General features: G+C 42.8%; 1 protein-coding gene across 2 annotated transcripts in view; it reads left to right on the top strand.

The window, feature by feature from the left end:
- Positions 1–18614, top strand: part of LOC128734387 (mitogen-activated protein kinase kinase kinase kinase 3) — a 34999-nt gene extending 16385 nt beyond the window's left edge. The window contains exons 6-15 of one of the 2 annotated variants that reach the window (XM_053828559.1): positions 2803–2857; positions 3365–3403; positions 4279–4444; positions 4519–4645; positions 4718–5300; positions 5363–5556; positions 5621–5715; positions 5785–5911; positions 5979–6105; positions 15671–18614. In XM_053828559.1, coding sequence (XP_053684534.1) covers positions 2803–2857; positions 3365–3403; positions 4279–4444; positions 4519–4645; positions 4718–5300; positions 5363–5556; positions 5621–5715; positions 5785–5911; positions 5979–6105; positions 15671–15779 — 1622 coding nt within the window. In that variant the 3' untranslated portion in view covers positions 15780–18614. The remainder of the gene's footprint in view (positions 1–2802; positions 2858–3364; positions 3404–4278; positions 4445–4518; positions 4646–4717; positions 5301–5362; positions 5557–5620; positions 5716–5784; positions 5912–5978; positions 6106–15670) is intronic. The other variant, XM_053828560.1, reaches the window with a different exon arrangement.
- The last annotated feature ends 1169 nt before the right edge of the window (positions 18615–19783 follow it).

Genomic DNA, 19783 nt, shown 5'->3' on the forward strand with positions numbered 1-19783 from the left:
GTTTTCCATTCTTCGTACCGATTAAACCGTTATTTCAAATTTGGGCTTAGTTAGGAATGTCTCCGTTGTGGTCAAATTGGCGCTTTTTGACGAAAGAAAGGGAATTCCCCATAAAAAATACTTGCTACTTCGAGGGATACTCCTGTTGTTATTTGATATTTAGGAATGCCGATCATAGATGGTGCTAGTGTTCAGGCTAAATGTGAGGTACGATAATTTTTGTAGATTTTTCTTCCAAGAGTTATGTCAGTTTGTCTGTGCCTTAAGTTAACGTGGAAGTGCCCATGGAAGATGGTAATGTCCCAGCACCAGATCTCCAAGGAGTCAGACGAAAAATTGGGTTACTGAAAACCAATAAAGCCGCTGGTAATGACCGTCTACCGGCAGAGCTTTATAAATATGGCCGACAAACGCTGGTAACGGCTCTACACTGGGTTATTTCCGAGATTTGGGAAGGGGGATAAACTTCCGGAGGAGTGGATGGAAGGAGAGGCATAGCGCTAGTAAAGCCGCCTACAAAGTACTCTTCCAGATTTTGTTACACCGGCTGTTGCCGATAGCACATGGTTTCGTAAGGAATTACCAGGCAGGCTTCATGGAGGCTCGGGCAACTACTACGGATCGATAATGTGTTTCGTGCGCATCTCGGAGCACTCTCGAGTCCCTTCGAGACACTGCGAGGGTTGAGACATGGCGGCTTATCCTGCATGCTGTTCAACATCGCTCTTAAGCGGGTATCGATTCCGACAAGCGGGTATCGAAGCCAAGGGTGGCCAACTCCTAGCCAGGAACTTTATAACGCAAAACGCTACGATCGCCTTACGATGCTAACAATGTACAAAACCATTATTAGATCAGTAGTTCTTCACGGAGTAGAAGCCGGGACGCTAGCCCCGGAGGACATACGCGTCATTGCCGTGTTCGAGCGGAAAGTGCTATAGACATTATTTGACGGAGTATAAACTGAAAGCGGAGAGTGGTGGGGGCGTATAAATCACGAGCTACAGGAACTGCTTGGAGAGACTCCCATCGTCCATTTAGCGAAAGTCTGTAGGCTACGGTGGTCCAGACACGTCGTAAGGACCGGCACCAGGAACAAGGAATCTTTACGTTTAGGATGGCTCGTCTTGGTCGAAAGTGATTTGCGGCTTTAGAGACGATTGGGAAATTAGCAATGAGTGGCCCAAGATCGAATTGAATGGAGACGACTGCTTGAAACAGAACGAGGCACTTGTTATACCAAGTGAAATTTTTTTTGAAAGGGGCCTCCCAAGGAAATTTCCTACCTACGCCAATGATTGATGTGCATTGTCGAGGAAGATGCTCGTTCGAGGCGATCGGAGAACTGACAGTAATGGAGGACCATGATTCGCTCAGCACTGGATCGATAACGGACCGTCACCACTAAAGTATTGTAAGCATGCTTGGCAACATATCCTAATTTCTTAGCATGCGCCATTCCACCATTGAGGATATCGTCAGGCCTTTTTTGGGGGTTTTCCGCTTCAAAGACTCAGCAAATGTCCAAAGAAAGCCCCCCGAGTGACTTGTCAGTTTTCAACTAGTCGGTTATCAAAGTTAGGGCTTGAGGAGATTGTATCACCGCCCGGGAGCATTTTTTAATGCATGTGGAACGCTCCTTTCAGGCCCGCTTGATTCTATCACCGCACAATCTGCATGAGGGGTATGTCGAGAGCTTCCGCCCTTACCCCAACGTGCCTGATGGCAACCGGAGGTGAACGTATGAGTGACCTAACTGCTTGCAATTAGGGCAGATCATACCCTGCGGCACAAAAAGGTGTAAAGGTAGACGAAGCTCACACACGTGCACGTGGTTAGATAAAGCAGACACAGTATCTTCAACCAGCTGGACGTTGGAACCCTTGAATTGGTCAACTCCAAAGTTCAGCAGGTCCTTGACGGTCAGACTAAGCATGATGCCAGATGCCGATATATTTGTAAACAATTTGAAGGTTTTATTTCGGTTCGAAGCAAGACAGCTCACCGTCCACGATCTATCCCTCTGGGTAGAACTCGATTCACGCGGTTGGTTCTTGGAACCACGGCTACTTTCAATTTCATGACATCTGTATTGTGCTGGAGTTCTAACGTTATGCACAGTGCCACCACACTTCGTTCAGTCATACCTCTGATTGATACAGCAGAACGAATGCGTTCTGATTTTTTTTTACATTTTCGTTTCGATCTAGATTCCTTTATCGTTTGGAGCAGCGAATGACTGCTCCCAATAAGCTTGCAGTTTACACTTTTCAATATAAACGCAAAGCGGGAGCACAACAGTTGTATTTTCTCTAGAGACCACATATGGATTGCAGGGGGCAATCTCACAAGCGGCAGATTGACTGCATTCAAAAATTCGTTTAATGCAGAAATTGTACACATTCACGCAGTTCATAGTCAACTTGCGATCCCTTTTTAAGCCCTGCTTGCGATGTCGGCTTGTTTTCCCTCGACACTTTTGCGAAAGTTTGAGCAGGATCAGGCACGAAGCTTTCGAATATACCCACCAGTACAAGCAGTGCTTGTACTTCACCGAAGTACTCGCTGGGATGTGCTTGGTTTGTCTCTTACACGAACGACAGCAGATTAAACGTCCACAACTAAATTTGACGACGTTTCGAGATCGAGTTATGTTAGGTTTTATACCGGAAAGCTTTTCGTAGTTTTTGTCGTGACATTTTTAAACAACATTTTATTAAAAGCCATTTTTGTTGAAAGCAATTTTTACATTTACAATTTTTGACATAAAATAAGAATATTTTTATTATTACTTTTTTTCAGAAACATCTTTAGAACGAGAACGTTCATCTAGTCCTGAAACATTACCAAGTGATATGTAAGTATTTTTCACTTAAGACGGCGTCTAAGTTTTATTTCCTTTGAAGAGTTTAGTTCTATGATTCTCAGCAAAACCCCCTTTTCAGTGAGGTACCATTTTGAACAGCATAATTATTATAGTAAAATTCCCAATTTACCTAACCTTCAATTCACGCTGTTGCATCCGCGAATGTGGTAGTTTTCCTGTGTAAAAAACAGGATAAAATTCAACCGTCTAATCAAACTGACACATTTTACACTTAGATAAGCCATTCACACTTACAATGCTTCACGCTGACACTGACAAAACATATGCTCACAGACAGTAAAATGTTATATGGCTGAAGCCTTCCAATAATCCTAATATACGATCCCCTATTTACAACACACCGCTTCCAGTGGTCTTGTTCATCCGTTCACAATATCCGCAATCAAATCTGTGCCAGTTTTGTTCGTAATGTTCCAATAGACTGCTCGCTAATCCATTCGAATCCATTCCATCTGTTCGTTCTCTCTTTTTTTCTAGGAGTCTATTGCATTATATAGACGAGGAGTTGAAGTTAAGGTAAACTACTCAAATCAACACAAAACCCTCCACAAACCAGAATGCCAAACTTTCATAAACATTTATAGCCTCAGGAGTTTTTCGTTTGCAAGCCATGAAATCACCCATCTCGAATATACCAACCGCCTAGAGATTTCACCCGATCTCGATGACGAGACTCACGTCACGCCTGTAACCGCAAAAAAAAACCAGAACCATCGGTTTTAGATATCCATAGCGATACTAATCCACCTAACACACCGCTGCCATAACATTACGCATGTACTTACCCGAACGAATCCTCAATCACCAACTCACAATAATCAAACCAACTCACTTGAAACACATCACCAGTTAAAGCTTCCCAAGGGGTTGTTGTACTTACTGTTGAGCTTGATGTGCTTAAATTGCGCTTTCACGAAACATTGTGGTTGTTTCCTGCCCATCCTAACCAGTCAGTCAGTCGTATCAGCCTAATCCGATCGCGATCGCGTTTTGTTTTTGGTTGGTTTCTCACCCTCTCACTAATCTTTTAGTAGTATTATTAGCTGATAGAGAATTTTCTTCTCGGTGGTTTGCTTCCTGCTAACCGAACGCTCGTCCAACCTGAAGCTGACCGGGCTCGTCCGGGGAAGCCGAGAAGAAACAGGTTTTCGACTAGCGATCGGTTAATCCATTTTTCGATTACAATCATCATTATTTATCCTTTTGTTTTTTTTTAGTTTTTTTATTTGTTTGTATGGAGGAATCTGTCGGCATATACGGTGTGATTGCCGCGCGTCTTTCGGATGACCGTTTGCTCCCGTGGCAAGGAGCTTAGCGTTTCGTACCTTTAGCACTAATGCTCGAGTGATGGGCGTTGTTTTCTTTTTGTTTCTGTGCGAATATTCTTTCAGGCGAACGCTGCCACTGCCCAACTTACCGAACGATTCGCTAGGGGGCGCTGGCGATGGGGAATGTTCCTGTCCTGGTGACAGCTATGACAATAACGGGCGGGACGATTCGACGCTCAGCTATTCGGATATCGACAACCTAAATGCGCGCTTTGAAAAGTTGAATTCGGTAAGGAAGGAGGGAGGGTTGCCCATTTTGGCGGCATTTGGGAAAGCGTAACTGAAATTTGATTGTGATTTTAGCAAAACGGCACGGGAGAGGAGGAGAGCAAACGGCGATCGATGGATCAGTTGACGGGACTGTTCACCGATTTGGAAAAGTCTTCCAGGCAGCGAAGTTTGAGCGACGGGGACGGAGGCAACGAGAACGGTACGCAAATTTTTCTCTCCTCCGTATTTTAGGCGTGATTTCAAGAATTCGTTATGTTTTTTATCGTAACAGAAACCCAACCGGACCTGTTGAACAACACCCCACCGGTACCGCCAAAGCGAAGCCATCGCAGTCGACGCCACACGCCTCCCCGGCCGGCATCGAACGGGTTGCCGCCGACGCCGAAAGTTCACATGGGTGCCTGCTTTTCCAAAGTCTTCAACGACTGTCCGTTGCATATTCACTGTACCGCTTCGTGGATCCATCCGGACACACGGGACCAGCATTTGCTGATCGGGGCCGAGGAGGGAATTTTCAACCTGAACATGAACGAACTGCACGACGCTGCCATCGAGCAGCTGTATCCCCGTCGAACGGTGTGGCTGTACGTGATCAAGGACATACTGATGTCGCTGTCCGGGAAGACCTCGCAACTCTATCGGCATGACCTGATGGCGCTACATTCCAAGCAAACGCACCGATTCTCGCTGCACATGAAGAAGATACCGGAGAAGTTGGTGCCACGCAAGTTTGCCCTCACAACCAAGGTGCCGGACACCAAGGGTTGCACGCAGTGCTGTGTGACACGGAACCCGTACAACGGGTACAAGTACCTGTGCGGTTCGCTACAGAGCGGCATTTTTCTGATGCAATGGTTCGTTACAATTCGAAAAAAATAATAGCTTTTATTAAATTTGATTCGTCATTGTTTTTTAGGTACGACCCATTGAACAAGTTTATGCTCCTGAAACAGTGCGACTGGCCTTCCGGAAATCTTCAATACTATGGGGTTAATTCCAATGTATTCGAAATGATTATCACCCCTGAGTTGGAGTATCCGATTGTTTGTGTAAACGTACGGAGAGGATCAAACGATAGTCTAAAGTTAGATTTGATCAACACCAATAACTGTACGATGCTTCTAATTATTTTATTGTTATCTATAATCACTGATTTCACTTTCCCCGTTCCCAGCATCCAGTTGGTTCAACTCCAACGCCGAAGAAATGGACGGGATGGCCACCGTCATCAATAGGAGGGATACGCTACGACCAATTAAAGTGCATCAGGTAATTGACTGGTGGTTATCAAACATTAGAGATGTACCGTGATATTGAAGCGCTATTATTCGTTCACAGATTGAAAGGGATGCAATTCTAGTATGCTACGATAACATCGTACAGATAGTGGACGTTCTTGGTTCTCCAAAGCAGAGTAAAAAGTACATATGCCGTTTGGAGTTTAGCTTCAACATCGATAATATCGGTAGGGTTGAGAACGTTTCCAAACGTCTGCTTTCAGTTAATATTTTTGTGGATGCTCTTTTTTGCAGTTTGTTTGACCGATAGCGTCTTGGCGTTTCACAAAAACGGTATGCAGGGCAGATCCTTAAGAAACGGAGAGATTACCCAAGAGATTACCGACATCAGCCGGATTTACGAGCTGATCGGCAGTGACAAGTAAGTGTTCAGTTTATGCTTTGGGAACCATATTAAAAGCTCAGCCGGCTGGTTGCAATCGGATATATCTGTTGATTGGTTCAGGCACTTTGTCGCGCATGCAAAGCTCTCTTAGAAAGATCCAATTTTGCTCATTCTAGATGGGCATACAACCGTTAGATGTATCATTCATGGCTCCTCTGAAAAATTATTACTCAAAAAGTAGAAAATTTTTATTGCCTGAAAAATGGACGATCAGTACGTCAGGTCAATATAAGTGCCCTACTCGGCGAAGCTTACCGTAAAGTTGCTCAAATTTTGGCGCACTGGTCTCTATCCTTTGTATAGAAATCTGTTCAATGATGACGAATTTTTACCACTATCAACAATACCCCCAGTTGTAACCAGCGGAGGAGGTTATGCATCTGAGGCCGATTCCGATTTTGCTGATTTCGAAGGTGAATTGGAAACGGCAGCAGGTTATTTGAAACTGAATGACCGAATGATATAATACCTATTGCAAAAACGAACACGCCGCGGACCATCGGAATGCGCGGACGAAAAGCCGGCATAGCTGCAGTCCTTACGAGTGTAGACTTTTCACTACGCAAAAATGGTCTTTTTCAAAGTCCTTGAATAAATCGAAAACGTTTCCCAATGCTCGCCATTTTTACGAATGCTTAGAAAACATTCAGAAATGTCGCGCATTGCAGTTAAAAATATTAATACTTTTCAATCCGGCACAGTTTAAGTGACATTCTTTACCTCGTCCTATTCTACCGAAAGTAAATAGTGATTGAAAAAGTGCACAATCATCCATTTTTTTCGATCGATTTTATCGATATGCTACTACAGTAATACCTCGATATAAAGAAACTTTTTATTTTATTCTTTACCGTTTCGGCGACATAAACGACATAAATTAAAAAGTTTGCTCCAATACGTTGTGTAGTTTCTGAGAAAAACGTACATAAAGTTTGAAAAACGTGGTTTTTCAGGAGCGGCGGTTTATTCCGTCGATGTTGTTCCACACCGCATTGGAATAATCATTTATGTCCCCTTAAGAAGGATGTAAAATTGGTTTGCGTCAACTGGCCTTGTAACCTGCACCATTGCGTACAACATTGAATGGTTTGGCGCCATCGAAATATGGTTTTCGACTACTATTCGGAAGTAGCAGAGGTTCATCATTAATCAAATTAAATGTATAGCGTAACAGAACAGTGGTCCCAAATTGCTATCTTGTGGCACTCCTAAGATAATCAAAAACTATGTTGAAACCCGTAATTTTATTTTCATATAGAGTGTGCGAAAACAGAAAACACTTACAAACAGAAAATCTAAAGAAGTTGGAAGCTTTCTTTGAGAAATTTGAGAAATTGAAACGCATTGCCGAAGCGATAAATTAGAACGCAAGCATAACGGATTGATAACAACAGCAGTACATTTTTAGAAAACACACGACGGGATTCCGATCGGGATCAGCAGTAAAGTAGGATGCTTGGGTTGTCGATTGCAGTTTCAACGTGACAGAGGCCGAAGTCGCTAACGTCGCTAGGCTAGTCGTTTAAAGTGGCATTAACTTGAGCGTTCGAGGAACCGAGAAACATGTCAAACGCCGTTTACGTTTAGACATTACGAACGACCAAGATCAACGTAACTTTGGTTTACCGCAGAACACTATTCTTTGAGCTGCTGAAAGTGAGGGTTAGAACATGGAGGCATCATCGAAAGATGGCGAGGACTTCGGATCCGGACTCCGGAGCAGTAGATTTGATAAATAGCAACGCTCGGTAACTTAAATTGATGAGAAATCAATCTGACAATGAATAATGAAACTCACAACACAATCATACACAATTGAAGTGCTCAATCTTACTCGGGGTCATCCCCTTTTGTCTCTCTGCCGCTTGTACATCTGTTATCGTTCCGAAAATTCGCCTAATGCAAGAAAAACAACGCTATTTTTTCTTTATTTCGACCTCCACCATTTGTCACTCTCTTTGTCAACCCTTCTATGCAGATTTCCTCATGTCAATGAACATGTATATCAACTTTCGGGTGGTCGAGCCAGCAAGCACGTTGGGTCTCCCTGTCCGAGGTGCAAATGGTGTTGTTAAAAAGAAGGCGCATGTTTATCTCCTTTGAAGCATTTATTTTTAGCCCAATCCTCCTAGACTCCGCTTTTAGTCTTGCATGGTTCCTGGCTATCAAAGTCCTCTGCGAAACCTAGGAATTGGCTAACTTTTGGGGAAAATCGTGCTTCTCGTTTCGATGCCCGCTCGTCGGATCACCCCCTCAAGAGCGTTGTTAAACCAACCATTATCTTCTCTCCACCGTCGTCGCGTCTCAAAGGGACTCTAGAGAGTCCCCGATATGTGTACGAAACACACCATTCGATTCAATGTAGCTCTAATTAGTCCCGTCAGTTTGTCCGGAAAACCGTCTTTGTGCATTATCTGTCAGAGCCGGTGTAATATCCTGTGGTTTACAATCTGCACGCTCTCTGCCCAGTCATCCCGTTTACGCAGCAAACTGTCAATTGACCCCAACACTTCCTCTCTGTGCCAACTACACATTACCGGCAACCATCCAAATAATCCAACACACATTTCACATTGCAGGTAAATCCTCTAATATGCTATAAATACCGGGATGTCACATCCTCCCCCTGCGTAAAATGAACAATTCAATATACGATATTAATCCCTGTCAATGATGGACTATTTGCATTGTACTGCACCAGTCGACTTCCTGAAGTCAATGATCATGATATTATACTTATCCAACGTTTTAGAGTTTTCAGAACATTGGCCTTGTCTCATCTCGGCTCAATCTTCATAGATGTTGGCCTTGGGTTTTTCCTGTCTCAATTCTAACAAATGTTTGCTATGGGCTTATCCCAACTTAACCTCAATATGCTTTGGCCCTGGCCTCTTTCTCTCTCTCAATCATAATTCGCGTTGGACATGGCCTCCTCGCCGGCTCAACTTTAACACAGATTGGGCATGGGCTTTTCCCGGCTCAATTTTAATTCCAATTGGCTCAATCTTATAGTAAAAATACTTTAAATAATAGAAATACTTTAAAATGTTCGAACATAATTGTTCAGCAAGTAACACGAGCAATATTTATATCTGCGATATTTCTCGCCTGATTTCTAGTTGAGTTTTGTAATGTTGGTTATCATTTAAGTTTATTTTGTAGTAATATAAGGTTATTTTTTTACGATTTTCTAAGTAGGGTTGAGATAAGAGCAACGGTGTCAGTAAGCAGGGTATGTGTCTGTTCAGGAATACAGAAGGTGTCCCATCGGGTCCAGGATCGAAGGACGACTTAAGCATGGCCACGGCCCTTTATATATTGGAACATTGTCGAATTTTATATTACCAAATATAAAAAATCGGGGCTGGTAAATGGCTTGGTAATGCGTACCATCGCACAGTGGCGCCAGTCAGAACAAAACTGGGACAAAACTAATAAAATTGGTAAAGTAGCATGGAACTTGCAAATTTTGTATATAACTGTGAACCAAATTGACTACTAAAACTTAAAGTTTTCAAATATTTAAAAAAAATCACTAATTAGGGTGTCTCTAAAATAATTTTCTAAGAAAAGTTTTATAACTATTTGAGCTATTATCTTTATTTTGTGTTTTATTGCATTGGGATAATTAGGAGAAGTAGTAATGGCCTTGTAACACTCAGCAATCCATAACGTTGAGCCACATTTGAAAATTATTTTGAATTTTAAAAATATCACTTTCTCCAGCCAATAACCATGTTTATTCACTAAAATTTGAATATCAAAGTGTCACTGTTGCTCTGCTGGCCTGGTACTAACCTTTAGCTGCTAAATGCTCAAAGATTTACTTTAAAAATATCTGTAATAGTGTTGCTAGAAGTAATTACAAAGCGGAATTGCCTAAAAACACATGGTTCTTTAAAATTCAATATATTTAGTCTTTGCGCAAATCTGCGCAAAATGCGGATATGATTTTTGGAAAGTAGACTAAATTTTACATAATATATGAAAAAATGACGGTTACCTTCCGTTCCCAAAAAAAGATGCTCAACTTTGAAAATGCGAAGTCACATGTGTGTTACTATTTTGTTATTTGAAGCAAATATTTTTTAGATTTTCGTCAATTTGCAAAATAAGGTGCTAATCTATAATCATTTCAATACCAAATCACGTTTTATTTGTATGCAAATACCTAACAGGGTACGATTAAAAACAGTTTTTCGAAACTCGCATTAAATGAAAAATATGGGAAGTTGTTACACAAACCTCAGATTCAAAAAATTCTCCAAAAAGCTGTATCATTCCCAGTGCTCTGAAATTTTGGAATATTGTTATTTAGTCTGTCTACTTTCACAGAAAAATACTATTTCATGAAAAACGTCAACTCCATTTTGGGTGTTTTGTCCCAGTATTTTCCACTGTGCATCGGTGCCTTGTGCACTGGGCATAAAATAGACCCCACAGTGGTTCATAGCCTCTTACCTAGCAACTCCTACCCCAACCTCCTCGTGGTACCAGCCGGGATACGAGCAACCTCGGGTGGAGATCGGGTAACCAACCCCGGTGGAAACCAAGGTCGTATGCTGACAGGGGGGGAGGGCTCCTTCGAGCTACGTTGGCCCTCCGGCGATACTGTGGGGTTGGTTGCGGGCTTTGCAAGCCTGAACCACTAAAAAAACCAAAGCAATGGACTCCGTAAGTAATAATAATAACTCTAATCGTAACAATCGGCAAAGACCCAGGCGACGAAAACGGACTAACGATTGGAAATTAGGAACATGGAACTGTCGGTCTCTAAATTTCCTCGGAAGTACCCACGTGCTTTCTAAAGAAGTGAAGAGCCGCAAGTTCGACATCGTAGCGCTGCAGGAGGTATGCTGGAAAGGAACGATGGTACGTACGTATAGAGATGGTCATACCATCTACCAGAGCTGCGGCAATACACACGAGCTGGGCACAGCTTTTATAGTGATGGGCGAGATGCAGAAGCGGGTGATCGGGTGGTGGCCGATCAACCCCCGAATGTGCAGATTAAGAATCAAGGGCCGATTCTTCAATATAAGCATAATTAACGTGCACAGCCCTCACCTCGGAAGTACCGATGATGACAAAGACGAATTCTACGCGCAGTTGGAGCGTGAATACGACCGCTGCCCAAGACATGATGTCAAAATTATCATCGAGGACTGTAATGCTCAGGTTGGTCAGGAGGAGGAATTCAAACCGGTGATTGGACGGTTCAGCGCTCACCAGCAAACGAACGAAAACGGCCTAAGACTTGTCGACTTCGCCGCCTCCAAGAACATGGCCATACGTAGTACCTTCTTCCAGCATAACCTCTACCATCGGTACACCTGGAGATCACCCAACCAGACAGAATCACAAATCGACCACGTTCTGATAGATGGTCGGCACTTTTCAGACATTATCGACGTCAGAACCTATCCGGGCGCTAACATTGATTCGGACCACTACCTAGTGATGGTAAGGATACGTCAAAAACTATCTGTTGTGAACAACATACGATACCGCCGCCCGCCACGGTATAATCTAGCGCGACTGAAGCAACCAGAGGTCGCCGAAAGCTACGCGTTATCTCTCGAAACCGCGCTGCCGGAAGAGGGAGAGCTGGATGAAGCCCCTCTTGAAGACTGTTGGAATGCCGTGAAAACAGCCATTAACAGCGTAGCGGAGAACGTCCTAGGCAGTGTGGCACCGAATCGACGTAACGAATGGTTTGACGAGGAATGCCAGCAGATATTGGATGAGAAGAACGCAGCGCGAGTACAAATGCTGCGTAGAGCCACCCGTCAGAATGTGGAGCGATACAAACAGAAGCGGAGGCAGCAAACCCGACTCTTCAAGGAAAAGAAGCGCCACCAAGAGGAGAAGGAGTGCGAAGAACTCGAACAGCTGTACCGCTTTCACGACACACGGAAGTTCTATCAGAAACTCAACGGATCTCGCAAAGGCTTCGTGCCGCGGGCCGAAATGTGCAGAGATAAAGATGGAGGTATCCTGACTGATGACCGTGCGGTGATCGAAAGGTGGAAGCAGCACTACGATGAACACCTGAATGGCGTGCAGGCGGAAGACCATGATAGCGGAGGAAGTGACCACATTGGTGCAGCAAGCGACGAAGATGTGCCACCCCCATCGATAAGGGAAGTTAAAGAAGCCATCCAGCGGCTGAAGAACAACAAAGCAGCGGGAAAGGATGGCATTGGAGCGGAACTTATTAAAATGGGCCCGGACAAGTTGGCCGGCTGTCTGCATCAATTGATTGTCAAGATTTGGGATACGGAACGACTACCGGAGGAGTGGAAAGACGGGGTTATCTGCCCTATCTACAAGAAAGGTAAAAAGCTGGATTGTGAGAACTACCGAGCCATCACTATCCTGAATGCCGCCTACAAAGTGCTGTCCCAAGTCCTCTTCCATCGACTATCGCCAATAGCCAATAGATTTGTGGGAAGTTACCAGGCCGGCTTCATGGAGGGTCGGTCTACAACAGACCAAATCTTCACCCTGCGGCAGATCCTCCAGAAGTGCCGCGAATTCCGAGTCCCCACGCACCACCTGTTCATCGATTTCAAAGCCGCATATGATAGCGTAAACCGACAAGAGCTATGGAAAATTTTGGACGAAAACGGCTTTCCGGGTAAGCTTACTAGACTTATCATGGCTACGATGGATGGGATCCAGTGCTGTGTGAGAATCTCGGGTGGATTGTCGGACCCATTCGAATCTCGCAGGGGACTTCGACAAGGAGATGGTCTTTCCTGCCTGCTATTCAACATTGCGCTTGAAGGTGTTATAAGGCGAGCGGCGATCGAAATGCGGGGCACGATTTTCAATAAATCCAGTCAATTTATCTGCTTTGCTGACGACGTGGATGCTGTCGGCAGAACATTTGAGGCGGTGGAAGATCAGTACACCAGACTGAAACGCGAAGCAGAGAAGATTGGATTGCAGATAAATACGTCTAAAACGAAGTATATGCTGGCGGGCGGGACCGAGCGCGATAGGGCTCGCTTGGGCAGCACCGTGGTAATCGACGGGGATGAGTTCGAGGTAGTCGACGAGTTCGTATACCTTGGCTCGCTGGCAACAGAGGACAACAATACCAGCCGTGAGATTAAAAGACGTATTATCAGCGGAAGTCGGGCCTACTACGGACTCCACAAACACTTGCGGTCGAACAATCTGAGCCCCCGTACAAAGTGCACATTGTACAAAACGCTAATTAGACCGGTTGTCCTCTACGGGCACGAAACGTGGACATTGCTAGAAGAGGACCTACGAGCACTCGGAGTTTTCGAACGGCGGGTGCTAAGAACCATCTTTGGCGGAGTGCAAGAGAACGGTGTATGGAGGCGAAGAATGAACCACGAGCTCGCGCGTCTCTACGGCGAACCAAGTATTCAGAAAGTGGTTAAAGCTGGACGGATACGTTGGGCAGGACATGTTGCTAGAATGCCGGACAGCTATCCTGCAAAAATGGTTTTCGCATCAAATCCGGTAGGAACAAGACGAAGAGGGGCACAGCGAGCGAGGTGGCAAGACCAGGTGGAGCGAGATCTGGCAAGCACTGGGTGCCCGCGGAACTGGAGATCAGTTGCCATGGACCGAAACAGATGGAGAAATTATACTGCGCAGGCCTTGTCATAAGACGTTAGGCCAATTAAGTAAGTAAGTAATAAAAAATCGGTACGTCTTCAACGATTTTCATTTTCTGGCTAGATAACGAACGTGTCGGATTCTGTTCAGGAATACAGAAGGTGTCCCATCGGGTCCAGGGTCGAAGGACGACTTAAGCATGGTCACGGCCCTTTATATATTGGAACATTGTCGAATTTTATATTACCAAATATAAAAAATCGGCACGTCTTAAACAATTTTCATTTTCTGGCTAGATAACGAACGTGTCGGATCTTTCGAAGCATTTCATAGCGGCCAGATCGAGTCAAAAACCGCTGAATTTGTATTCCTATTTCACACTGTTCAATTCAAGGTTGAATGAAATTGACGGACTCAAAGAACAATGTTAACTCATTGATCGGCTTCTTTAGTCTGCAGCAACCCGATTTCTCGATTGACTTCTTGGAGATCAGTTGCTGGGACGCTACAACTTCCTAGGTTGACTTCCGTCCCGCCTCTTTCTGCAGCGTTGCCATCGAGGTGTTAATCGAAGAACACCCCCAGGTTCTATACGTTTCCTTCCTACCGAGACTGTCCTTGGCGTTTAGTTGCCATATGTTGCCTCCATTCGCGCGTAGAACGTTTATTTGTCATCGTCGGGTCTACCATTGTGCGGGCAGTATACGTTGATGATGCTGTAATTGAAGAAATTACCCTTTATCATTAATCGCCCTCCAATTTATTACATTTATTACGCGATGCTGCAACCGTTCCGGTATAACTCGGTCTTTGCGCCTCGCATCTTTTCTTTTGCGACAAATTTCCTGCAAAGCTACCATGACGAGTTTGCGGGGTTGAAACTGTACGAGCAGCATCCTGTCGCCTTGTGCGCAACCGCCGTCTGCAGTTCCAAGGGCTGGGTTTCCATTTGTCGTCCTTGTTTCGTTGCCTAGGTCGATACCAAACATTCCTGCTCCGCAGGCAGTGTTGTGAAGCCCACACTCGTGTGGTCTAACGACACACGCGTACTCATTTTACCGAACACGCCAGCATAAGCATCCCTTTCGGACTCTCGCTCTTAGTTATTCATGCACTGCAACGAGTTTTTGCGAGTATGTGTTTAGCTAACAAGCTGTTGATACCGATTACTCGCGACGGCTCGCACTTTCGGCCGTGAGTAGAATCGAAGGCGAAGATGAAGTAGAAAAGAAAAAGTGATGCAAGATTTGTATCCCAATGCGCCACTAGCTTCACGGGCAGCTGATTCCTCACGAGTTTTTTGACTCGCGAATAAGCTATGCAGGAAGGAAGACTATGTGAGGACGTGCGTGCGCGAGTATGTGGGTAGCAGAATGTCTGCATACAGCAACGGCGGCTGTTTCCTTCACGCCTGCATGTGCGGTGTAAGCGTTCTGTGCTATGTTTATCATACTCTTTCGCGTGTGAGTAGGCATCGTTGACATCTCGCTCGATTCGCAATGATTTGCTGTCAGGCCGTCAGGAGCTGCTCCTGACAGCGGAACATTGAATCAGAAGTTGAATTCAACAGTAAACATTTAATTTCGAACGCCAGTGTGGACTTTAGCGTCCACGTTTAGTTTGTTGAATCGACTTACTTCAATTTATTTACTTACGACTAGACTTTTTTTGGAAAGTGAAAAAGTGTTTTGTGCGATGAATGATAAAATTAGATGAACTGGAAAATATATAGGGTAAAATATATTTTGTGTTTCGCCGAGAAGACTGTTATCTACACGTTCAGTGCGATAGAAACAGGCAGTCTGTTGCCGGCCGTCGCTCCGGCAAGTTTAGTGATTTACCACAACTGGGTATCTTTATTTTCTTCTTTCTGTACTTGTGTTTGACTCTGTAGTATAAATCAGCAATCCTAAAGACGAACCTTCACATCATTTCCTTTCAGTCGCATTGTGATGCTGCAGAGTCGTATCATGCGGTCGGAAACGATGGAAAGCTCCAGCGAGGAGGGCCATGATTTGTACGTAGTGGCAGGACATGAGGCCAGCTATTAAGGAGGAGGACACCGATGGACGACGCAATCGACACGGTGGCCAGTGTACCGGTAAGTGTAAGTGATATATCAGGACACATACACATATACACTACAGAGCATGTACTAGTAGTGGCTAGGGAACACAATTACGAGGAGCAAAAACGAGCGTCAGGAAAGAACGAAGATGGGGACAATGCTTTGATTGAGTGAGTCGAACGTTGTGTGTAGCAGCGGGAGAAAATTGTTAGATATATTAAATATGTCTGTTTCTGCACCGAAACAAGTAACTGTAAACTAAATTAATTCAGATACAGAAGTGGATAGCAGTTTATTAGGAAAAAAACAAATAATAATAAAAAAACAGTTTACTAACTTAGTCTAAAGTTCCAGTCAAACAAGCGATGAGCACGAGAGCAGGTGAGATAGTGTTTTCTTGTAGAAATGTTCTTCTATGTTTTCTATTTGATCGTATAGAAAGTTTAGCGGGGTGGGTTGAAACGATTTGTTTTTTTTTTAAAGGAAAATTCTAATTGTCAGAATGCAGAAACGAAATGATAGTCTTTTTATGGTAAGAAAACTTTTGTTTTAAGTCGGTCTGTGTTTGATAAGTGCATACCTCTCTATGTACATGGCAGATATATCGTGTGATAGATCATTGGTTTCCGAGATTTTTTTTATTTGGAAATTTTGCATGTCGATTGGAATATACCGCAAGTATTCTACTGTAATTTTTTGTATTTAAACATAGCAATAAAGTAAGCTCGAGATTTCTATCGTTCTTTTCGATGTAAATGTTCTTTTAATGTTGCTTTGATGGTACAATATGCTTATACTGTAAAAATACAAAATTTTGCAGCAATACTAGGATGAGCTACTCAGTAGTGAATACAAAAAACAAAACAAGAAAGCAACCACTGGATCCAAGTTGAATTAGTTCTAAATTCCCGATATAGTTCGCAAAATTTCTACGTAGTACGAAACAAACATTTTGTAAGGAAAGATTTTCAACGAGTGCTTGAACAATGAGTTTTGGGAATGAAAATGAAATAAATTGTGTAATTTAAACAAGGAAAATAATCACGATACACTCTATTCAATTTGCTATTTGCATGAACAAACAACAGGATTCGTTAGTTTCTGATCAACAAGCAACAAAACAGATTACATGATAACAAATGCTAGCATGAAAATATATGCTTACCAAACCAACAGATAAATTCAAAGCCATAGAACTATTCCACATACTGTAGCAATAGAAACCATAGCGATTGAACCATAAGACAGACCAAAACAGTGAAAGATAAACCCATGATTGCATTTATTTTTCGAGATCAGTTTACACAGTTTACCTAGATTCGGCAAGGCTTGGGTGCGCGATGGAGAAGATTATCTACAAGATTGTACACCATTTGAGGTTACATTTGTTGTAATTGTCTGTTAATTGTGGTGTACAATCGGTTTTATTTTTTAAAATTTTCGAACTTTTGTTTTTGGCAATCATTCCATTCTGACTGCTGCGGGTCGCTGCAGCGTTGCACCCGATGAATTCCAGTTCCATGCCATTAGTTCAGGAAATATTCAACCATACATACATAACATACATTTCAACACCGAACCACGATCCTCATTAGATAAGTTGGCGTAAAGGATGACGCCTCGCTTTTTAATTCCATTTTTTCTACGATTAGTCAGAGGTCAAAACTCAAACATAAATTGTTCAGATATAAATACTATAATTCTTGTAGTAGTTCTCATACAGACTGAACAACAAGAATTCAACTAAATTTGAAACCTAAAAGTGGTTCAGCAGCGTATTTATATCTGAATAGTTTTTATTAATGTGATTGGGTCCAATTTTAGTTAACAAAATCAAAAGAAAGTTGGTAAACTTTTCCGGGTGAAGATAAAATTTTACACTTTAGTTTACATCTACCGATATTCCCAGAACCTGGATGCTCTGGTTCCGGGGAATATCTCACGAAACAACCAATGCAAACCTACCTATATACCTGGAAAACAACCGAAACGTTGATATTTCCCATTTCAAGCATTCAAAGCTTTATTGTATTATATTTTTAAACTAGCTGAGTAAGTAGTCGTTTCTTTGTACTGTGTTCTATATATCTGTTATGGATAAAACTTGGTTAACGATTATGGTTTTTTTATCATATAAAAAGCAACTGATGGATTCCCATATAGGAGAAGATATCGAAACGTACCTACTACTACTGTCAGTTCGAGTAAATTCGAGGTCGCGTTTACAATTTCCATATACACCACAAAAAAAGTAAATAAACAAATATGTACCCAAACGCAGTGCAGCAAAATAGACAGAAACAAAACCTAAACAAATCATATATATTTCTCAGAACAAAGAACAAAAAAAATGCAACGCAAAAAATTTGTAGCAGCTCAAACTGAAAAAAGAAAACAGATAAACACATGAAAAGCAAAAACAGCAAGCTTCTCCTCTTTTGCTAGCCCTCTCTTCCGCCCCCCGGAGGGTGCAGTGTAGGGCTCTGCCCGCGGAACTAAACACCCTAGCCGAAATTTGGCAGCATCTCTCTTTTCCTAAGAGCTACCTATAGCCACCCCCATGTACCCAATGTAAACAGAATTCTTGTAAATGTCGTTATAATCGATACAAAGTTTAACCAAGATGCAATAATTTTACAAAAAAAAAAATACACAAATAAAAATGAAAATGTAAAGTCAAGAGAAAAAGAGCACAGCACTAAGGCGGGTGGTGCCGGTGGGTGCGACGACAGTGTGCAGTGCAGCGAAAAAAAACTGTACGTAGGTACTGCACGTTTTGGAAGCACCATAGCAGGCGATTACAACAGTTAGTAAAGGAAGGAAGAAGAATAAATTGTTTTTTTTTGTGACAGAAAGCGAAAAATGTTAAATTGTTCTTGATTTGTGCCGAATATCAATGTAATTAATAAGTTTGTTTGGTATTTAGTCGATTTCATGAAGTCCGATTAACCGAAAAGTGTTCATTGAATCCGTCTTAATAGACACATAGAGATCCGCTGTCGGTGCTTATGTTCTGTGTCTCTGTTACCAAACCTTCGTCAGATGTTGAAAGAGTGAGTTTAACTTCAGTTGTGCAACATGGTTCACCACTTGCAGCGAACTAATAGGTTGTGAGAAATCTAGTACCTAGCCGATCGTGACTCTATTGGATCGGAGTATCATACAATACGCCTCCATTACCATGTGAACAAATGCAGACTCATCACTGTTTGTGAATGAATCGCTCCATTGTTCAGATCAAGGTGAGTATAGATACCAAGCTATTTTGTGCAGCTATAAGGTAGGTAGCCATACAGCGTAACTGCAGTTACATTTTAGAGCTTGGCTTTACGATAATTGTACACTTTAAGGCTTCAGAATAGAATGGATCTCGACTATTTGTACGACCGTAGCCGTAGCGTAGACAAAAATCTTACATCTAACCAGTATTCTAAGCTGCGACAAAAAAATTTAAAACAAATGGAGCATAAATGCCAGCCAGCGACAAAAATTCTGAACCAAACTATTCGTCATAGGTTTTATCTGTCACAAGACCATGTTCACTTTTCCGAGAAACACGTTTTCCATGTTCACACAAAGGAATGTTAAGAAAAAAGAGTATAGAGGAGATAAGGATTTCGTGACGTCGCACGTGTCATATCGACCTCAAGGTACAGTCAAGGTAAGGATTTTTTTGTACAGACAGAAGCTTAATCGTAATCTTGCAACGTCTTTATGAAAATCCAAAATATTCTCAAATCATTCCGTAAATGTCTTATCCTAAGTAACAATTTGGGTTTTATTACCAACTCTTAGAACGCCAAGCTTGGCAACAACATAATCACATATCAGCGCTGTTGTGCAAATTAAAAATAGTTTAAAACAGGGTAAAAATGTTGAATAATGCGTACCGTCGGTGCCAAACTATCAAGCAACGAATGAAGAACAAAGAAATTCGGATATTTGGAACAACCGGAATAGTCCCACGCGACAAAAAAGAACTGAATG

The sequence above is a fragment of the Sabethes cyaneus genome, chromosome 2, assembly GCF_943734655.1.
Source record: "Sabethes cyaneus chromosome 2, idSabCyanKW18_F2, whole genome shotgun sequence".
NCBI classification, from domain to species: domain Eukaryota; kingdom Metazoa; phylum Arthropoda; class Insecta; order Diptera; family Culicidae; genus Sabethes; species Sabethes cyaneus.